The 8,125-nt window shown below is 55.3% G+C and overlaps 1 protein-coding gene across 1 annotated transcript; it reads right to left on the bottom strand.

The window, feature by feature from the left end:
• Positions 1 to 189: 189 nt before the first annotated feature.
• LOC133494718 (insulin receptor substrate 2-B) lies at positions 190 to 7,905 on the bottom strand. The gene is made up of 2 exons (XM_061808805.1): positions 3,586 to 7,905; positions 190 to 1,820 (listed from the first exon to the last, which is right to left on the bottom strand). Exons 1-2 carry the CDS (start codon positions 7,565 to 7,567, stop codon positions 1,816 to 1,818), a joined length of 3,987 nt encoding a protein of 1,328 aa, XP_061664789.1. The 5' UTR covers positions 7,568 to 7,905; the 3' UTR covers positions 190 to 1,815.
• Between the last annotated feature and the right edge of the window lie 220 nt (positions 7,906 to 8,125).

Here is an 8,125-nt window from a genome sequence, read left to right as displayed (position 1 = left end):
TTTGGATTGTTTAGACAGTCGAACTTTGGGACCCCGGGTGGGCCACCCGAGCTGAACAAACAGGCCGCGGTCGTCGCTGGAAATTCCGCTGAACGAAAAGGGAGGCACTCGAGTCAAAAATGACGACCTGCGATCCGATTCGCACGCCGCACGGAAGTCGCGGGACAGAAGAGGAAGCACAAGTGCGGATGATGAACATTTTTTTTTTTTTTTATTATTGCAATAGCTCTATGGAAAGCAAAACTTTTGAACAATATAAACATTACGCTGACGCTCAAATGGCCTCCGATAAAACGCCCGACGGCATTCCCCCCTCCGTGAGCCAGCAAAGAAAACGAAAGATCGGTGGCATGGAGGGAAAAACAAACAAACAAACAAACAAAAACAAAAAAAAGCCACAAACTTTCCCTTATTTATAGGAGGAACTGTCAGGAGAACGTACCAACGAGAATGCTAATGAATCAACAGCATTCGACTGCGGGAATGGGAGGGGTGGGGGGGCAAAGTTAGTCGGAGGTGCCCACCCCCAGATCAGAGCCCCACTATCAACCTGAACTGTACTAGACAGCAGCATATATCCTGTAATATAGTTACAAAAAAAAATAACCAATTTCTCAATACAAACAACTGCAAAATGCTGCCCCCTCCCACCCTCCCCCCCACCCCAAAAAAAAGTCACCAGGCATTTGTCACTTTGTTTGCAGGTTGCCTGGATACCACAAAAAAATAAAAATTAAAAATAAAATAGGATAGCAACGGTCCTCTGGCGTCAACTTAAATACAAATATGGGGGGGGGGGGAAACAATGCTTGCATAAGGATGCAGTCGAGTCCACTCTTGGACCACATAATTAAACAAATATTAATTCTTTCCAGCTGAACGTGCGCGCGCACACACACACACACACACACACACACAAAATTCTTAACATCAGGACACTTGTGAAGTCCAATCCAATCTGAGCCGGCCCAGTTTCAAATACTGTAATGTGACGAACCGTTTAAATCAAAAAATAAATATGGGTGGCGATTGCATGGAGGCGGTGGGGCTGGGGGGATGGGATAAAAATAATAATAATAAAAAAATAACTGAAAACTGCTCTTCCGCTTCATAAAAAGGACACAAAAAGGATACAGTAGCCGAAGAGCTAAGAAATGTACCGGAACTATTCGGACCTTCAATAAATAAGATGTGCAACTTGTACGAAAGGAAATTTTACTTCCTCTTTGGGATCGGGAAGCTATTTTAGGTCAAGTGAATGAGTACCCCCAGCCCCAAATAACAAAAAAAAATATGTATATAGTGGACATATACACACACACACACACACATTCTCTACAATGACTTTGCCCACAATGTAATTACTGTACAGTACCATAGCAAGCCTGGATGGGTCAAAACAAAGAAAAAGAATAAACAATAAAACAGAGACTACACCGTAATGCCTCCCTTTAGAATACCGAATGAGGAAGGGATGGAGGGGTGATTGAGGGGGGGGGGGGCACCCGCTAACAAGCTTTTGTGCAACAGAGCCCCCCCCCCACACTGCTGCGTGTTCAGGCGGGAGAGCAGCAAAAACACTGGCGATGGCGCCGGAGAGCAAAATTAAAAACAAAAAGACGTACACAGTGACAGGTTGCATGTAAAACAAAGACAAATCAAAATGAGAGACAGCTCAATTGGATGGGGGGGGGGGATTCAAGACCCCCCCCGCGACCCCCCATCACCCACCCCACCCCACTGCATCTCTTGGGTTGTCTTCTGCATCCGGAACAGAACATCCCCCGTCCGGTAGTTGGAGGCGTCCACCGCCGCTCAGTCTGTGAGGACACACAAACAGATTAGCCATGTCGGGGGGGGGGGGGGGGGGGGGGGGTTGGCGCTAAATGGATCCTTTGATTTTTCCAGAAGAATCTTGGTATTATTTTTGTCCGCTTGGGGTCTTGAACCTCTCGTCGTGCTGTACCATTTGTGACTTGTGTTTTTGTTTGTTCCGGTGAGTGACGTGGGCGCCAGGTCGCGAGTCGTGAACGAATATCATATTACGTTTTTTGTTTCCTTACCGTTTTTCTTCAATAAAGAGCAAGCTGTGCAAACAGCACTGGGGCATCGAAAAGTTTTCAAAAGGTCGTTACCCCGCGTTACAGGTTGAATTCTGATATGGCAGGGGTTACCCTGAACAGCCCGAAAATCCCTAACTTGTTGTGACTAGACTATAACTTTGGGAAATGAGCGAACGCGGCCGGCAGACTTTGGGCCGAGCCGGTGCCCGCGTGACCCCGCCGATGACGGCCGGGCAGCTGGGTCATTCCACGGAAAGCGAGGCTTTTGTGCGACGACAATGCCGACGGGCCGCCTCAATGCGGCCGCTTTGACAAGCTGCGCCGCTGGAATGCGCCCCCAGCGGAGCGACGGCAAAGGTCAAAGGTGAACCGCAGGGGCCGCCGTCGACGTGCGTGGGCTGCGCGCGGGGGTGGGGGGAACACGCCGCCGACCTGACGGGTTAGACCCCGCAAACGAGAGACGTGTTCCTGACAATTCAGCATGTTTACAGCAGAATCCTTCCACACAAAACAAGGAACAGGTGTCTCTGGCTCAAACGCCAAACTCGACGTTTAATTCTTGACCAATCGTGTCCTGACGTTCCCAAAAAGAACGTAAAGAGAGGGGCTCCTTCTGGTGTGCGAAATTATTAGCGTTAGCAGATAAAAGTCCTGACAAACAAAAGAGTTTCAAATAGTCTATGTGTTGCGCCACCATTTGGGTTCAAATATCCACTTCTTCAAACTCCCACCAAATGGATGCTAGCCGTTAGCCTGTCAATGGCGTTTCCTATCAAGTGTTAGCATTACGCCAGCAGAATTTTTGTTTCAACTAAGGTGGAATTGAGTCACTGAACAGTTTTCAAGTCTTTTTCTTCTTGTCTGCACTCACGTTCGACCTCACCGCCACTAAACAATGCAATTGTATCGTCGCAAATGTATTTCCGCAGATTAGCATACCCGTGTGAGCCAACACATTAGGCCCCTCGAGAGGGCTCAAGACTGTCGTTACAAACACACCCATAAATTCAAATCAGCCCGGAAATAGACGTGTAAATATAGATGGCCGCCAGTCGTGAGAGGAACAAGGCCAACTCTCTTACAACTTTTTCCTCACCTCCCTCGCTTGCCGCAATCCACTGTCCACTGCGGGTGAACCCGTTCCCACCTCGCAGTCTCCACAGGGGAAAACGGCGGCTTGAGCGGATCGGGCCCGTCAACCTCTCCGTTTACCCGTAAAGGACCAGGTGTGTCGCCGTCACGTTTATGCCGTTAAGTGAGAGGAAGTATATTCCTCAGAGATAACGCGATGCTTTCAAAATTCCTGCGGTAGCTACGTGGCTACGCACACTTTCAAGAGCCAAAATAGATCAACGAGATCTCGAGGAACAGCAAGTTTAGAGAATGTGATTAATAAAAGCACAGTACACAGTTATTTTAGTCTTGTGGGGGGGGGGGACAGTTCCCTTTACACATTTCAAAAACCGTTCCGTGTACACACAAACTGTTTACATTTCACAAGCACGTGCACGCTTGTACTCACCCTTTGTTGTCGTGGAGACGCCGGCTGATTTGGCGGAGTCTAGACTGGTGTAGGCCTCGTTTTCTGGCACGATGGAAATCTCGCCGAGACCGGTCGTAGGGGCGGCATTTGCACGGCCCCAGTCGTCTCTCGGCTCCAAGACCATGTAGTTGAGGCCGTTCCGGTGTCCCACAGAGGTGTCATTTCCGTACATTCTGCTGGTCGCGGGCGAGGAGGACGCTGAGGTATTGGTTCCTGTGCTCGGATCCGACGCGCCGACCTGGGCTTGGACAAGTGACGGGTCCCCGTGGCCTTCCAAGGACATCCAGACGCCGTCGAAGGATACCGAGCCCGCCCATCTGGAGGACTGGCCTTCTGGCACGTGTGAAACGTTTGAGGTCGCGCTGTCCACTTGCGTCGGGCGGGTGGCGGAGGACACCCCTCCTGAGGGTGTTGAATTCGAGGAGGTGGTGGAAGAGAAGGTTTCGGAGCTGTGTCTCCTCCTGCCTTGAGGGTCTGGCCGGATGACCTTTGGCTCCGACGTCGGTGCCCTTCCTGGGCTTCTTGGGGGCAGTGTGGGGGAAATGGAGGAAGAGGAGGCACTGTGACCAAAGCATCCCTCCATCACACAGAGATGCTGCAGCATGTCAGTGGGGCTCGTTTGAGTCCGTTCGCCCCTGCTGAACGTCATTTCAGTGTAGCCTTCGCCCGCTGACCTCCAGTGACCTCCAGCGGGGACTTCAGGGAAGGCCGGAGCGCCAGGATTACTACCCAGGGGTCGGATATAGCTGGGTGGATTCCAAGGGGCCACAAGGCTGGGTCTGGGTGACTGGCACTTACCCAGACACCCGTTGCTGTCCTGACGATCACAGCTCACCTCCACACTCATGTAGTCTTGAACGGTTTGGGGTAACGGGGGGGATTGACGGTTGTCACCGGAGGGCAGAGAGGGGGCTTCGTTCTGGGTGGATAGAGGGTCGACAAGGGTCTGCTGTTGCCGGGGGTACTGGTCACTAAAGTCAATGTTGATATACTCTCCGGGGCTCGGGGGCCTGTCAGATGAGGTCCGGGCGGTTGGGGCTGAGGTGGAGGTAATTGCGGCTGAGGTGGATGGCTCGCTAACTCGCAGCGGACCGTGGAAGCTTCTCCTGCCCAATGGAAGGCGGTTGGGTCTCACCGCGCGCCGGTCAGCCATCGCGGCTGTCGTGTGGTGAGCCCCGTAAGGCGGCGGCGGGTGCGAGGGTGTGGAAGTGCAATTGCAGCTCCTCCTCTCAAGTGGGGAAAAGGAAGCCGTGACGGCTGATGAGTAGCCGGGCTTGGCGGGAGACTTCATCAGAACGTAGTCGTCAAACTCCTTCTCGTGCCGATCTCTAGTTGGGGCCTTGTAAGAACGAGGGAGAGAGAAATAAGGGCTGTAAGACCTCCAGAAGCCCTCAGCGGCGTAGGTTCCGCTGCTGCCTTCCACCTTGCGACCGTCGCTGCCCCTGGACGACATGTCCATGTATTCTCCGTTCTCAGGTCTCTCAGCTATGCTTTCACTCCCGCTCGTTCCTGCCGTGCCGTGTCCGCCGTTGGGGCTGAGGGAGGTCTGCACGGGGGAGGACGAGCTGCCCCCGGAGCCCGGGAGCATCATCATGTAGCCGTGGGTGTCGGCGGAGGGGTGCGACTGGCGGGGGGCTGAGCGGGGGCCCAAAGACGGACTATGAAACTGCGTGGCGTGGGAACCGTGATGAAAGCTAGGATGCATGGGCACGTAGTCCGGGGGCGTGTCCCTCGGCGACACGGCCACCCCGGACATCATGGGCACATAGCCGCTTTCTTCCTTGGCGGAGGACGGGGGAGGGTGCTCACCGCCGGTCTCCGCCCGCGGCAGCGTTGAGGGCCGGCTCTGCTGGCTGTGCTCAGAGCAGGAACTGTAGTCGGAGCGCAGAGATGACGAAGAGGATGTGGGTCCGCCCCGCTGGAGGCTAGCACCAAACGGGACATCTGCACCTTCTTCTAATGAAAAATTAGTTTGGGTCATTTTCTGATAGAGAGCCACCCCGGGCCCGCCGCTTCTCCTCCTCCTGAGCGACGTCGATGAAAAGCGCTCGTCGTCAGTGGTAGACGTGCCTTCCTCTCGCGGGGTGTCGGCGCCGCTGTTGTTCCCAGACCCGGCGCCGGTACCAAACACCTCCCTGTTCAAGCCCACGGCCATGTAGTCGCTTAGGCAGTTCTCCTCTCTGATCGGCGGAGTGTTCCCCAGGGAATCGGGGGTGTTACTGCGTACACGGAAGTATCTGAAGTCACCGGGGCTGGATCCGTACTCGTCAGAAGAGTTGAAGCCGCCGTCGGATGGGGAGCCACATATCGAGGCGCTGGACGGGCGGGTGAGGGTGTCCGACACAGAACCGTGGCCGCTGCTGGAGGACACGCTGACGGGGCTTGTGGTGGAAGGGAAGTGGGAAACTGGGAGGGAGGCGGATCGCGCATGGTAGGTAGAGGCCGACGATGCGGGGTTAGCCCGCATGTAGCGCCCGCCCCCAGCGCTCGTGCCAGCGTTTCCTGCAGCCGCGCCGCTACTGCCCGGCAGGCTTCCCTCGGCGCGGCCGTGATGAGGACGCACCGAGTTGAGGTGGAGCAGGCTTCCTGTGGCGGAGCGAAAGGGCCGGTTCATGGTGCCCTCGCCCTCGCTGGATGTGCGGAAACGGTAACCGCTGGAGCCGGAGCTCTTACTGGACGGCGGAGTTCCCACAACCGACTCCATTCTGGATCGCCGCTGAAGGCCCGTCTGGCTCGGCGGGAGATTGCTCAGGTGGCGGCGCGTAGTAATAAACGGCATGGGGTTGGAGCCCGATGACTGGCTCTTACTCCTCGGCCGGAACTCCGCGAACGCCTTCAGGGCTTTCATGGTCTCTAGGATGGTCTCGTGCATTTTTTGGGCCACGACCGAGTCGTCCACCTGCATCCATATCTCCCCCGGCCCGATGGACGAGAAGCGACCCACCTCGATGAAAAAGAAGCTTTCCGAGTGTCCGCAGCGCCTGATGTTCATCAGGTGCTGGTTCACGCAGGGGGTCTCGGAGTTCAACTTGACGAGGTGAAGGGTTTTGGATGAGAGGCAAAGGCGATACAAGCCTGTGAGGTTTTTCGTTTGACCGAGTCCTTTGGGTTTGACGTTCACGTGCCACACCTCCTTGAAGACGGTACCAGGGGTGACGGTACCATAGCCATCGTCCAAATCGTCCGTAATGAGATGGCCCTTTCTGCCCTCGCTCATCAACTCGCTGACGGCCACGTACCAGTCCTCCTGGTCCTGCTCGTTTTCCGCCACAATAGCAAAGTATTCGTCCTTTGTGTAAAGGGCAATGAGGTGTTTGTTTTTCGAGTCGGCCCTCTTGTTGACGGTGAAGCATTGGTAGAGGTAAATGACCCTCTTGGGGGAGGACGGGCCCACGGCTCCCCCGCGCAAGCCGCTCCGGAATTTCTTTTCGCTGTCGTAGTACTCCAGGCGGCTGGGGCCGAGGTGGCTGGAAGCCCGCAGCACGAAGAAGCGCTTGTGCCCGTGCTTCTGCTTGCGCAGGTAGCCGCACTTTCGGACGTCGTCCGCCGGGTCGGACGAGCCGACGGCGGCGGGGAGGGGAGCGGCGCCGCAATCTACCGGGGACGACGACTTCCTGCCTGGGGACTCGGCGACGTCGGCGGAGAGATGGTGATGAAGGTGATGATGGTGGTGGTGGTGGTGATGATGATGATGATGCGACGCCAGCTCATAGTGATACGGTTCAAGGTGGTGGTAGGAGGGCGGAAACTGATGGGAACGAGAGCCGCCGCCTCCTCCTCCTCCTCCTCCGCCTGCAGCCGCGCCGCTGACGTTAATTAACGGGGAAGGGGGTTCCCCGACCGGGCCGTCTACGTTTGCAGCGGGAGCTTTGGACCCCACGTTCCTCTGCTGAGTCTCCAGCAGCAACATCGCCGCCTTTCCTTCCTGATAATTTGTGAAATTCGCCATCCGGGAGCGCATTCAAAGGTCACTTGACTCGCAAGCTAATCCAAGTGGACCACGACCCCATTCTTGTGCTCCCGAGCCAGGCTCGGCCAGCTAACGCGCAGCTCAGATTTTGCACAATTCTCCGGAGCAGCTGTTTTGTTTTTTTTTGGGGGGGGGTTAGAGTTTTTGGGGAGGGTGCGGGTCAAAGAATCAACGCGTCCCTTTGCCCTTGCGCGACAGAAGCGGCGATTGCACTTGGGCCTTGTTATAAGAAATGAAGCCTACCGTGTGCAGCATGGCCACGTTCGAGCGAATTTCTGCGGCTAGTTGCTAGCAACGCGCTCTCCTCTCCTCTTGTACACAAGTCCACAGGCCCGAGCACAAACAACACGTGACCACGTGCGTCACAACCAATAGGCCGGAGCTCGAGTCAGCCCCCTCCCCCTCTCCCCGCAAAACGCTCTTTGATTGGCCTAATATTGTGAGCGACAAAGCCACTCGGCCAATTGTGAAAGGACAGTGCGGCCTCCGTCAATGGCCGCTTGACCAGTCACGGGACGAGGTTTTCCCACGTTTTTAAAAATAGGCGTT

The sequence above is a fragment of the Syngnathoides biaculeatus genome, chromosome 21 (genome assembly GCF_019802595.1).
Source record: "Syngnathoides biaculeatus isolate LvHL_M chromosome 21, ASM1980259v1, whole genome shotgun sequence".
NCBI lineage: Eukaryota > Metazoa > Chordata > Actinopteri > Syngnathiformes > Syngnathidae > Syngnathoides > Syngnathoides biaculeatus.
The sequence above is the reverse complement of the archived record's forward strand: the minus strand, read 5'-3'. Positions and strand labels throughout refer to the sequence as shown.

What these genes read in the sequence shown, in the direction of transcription:
- LOC133494718 (XM_061808805.1), bottom strand. Translation starts at nt 7,567, where the DNA reads ATGCGCTCCCGGATGGCGAATTTCACAAATTATCAGGAAGGAAAGGCG.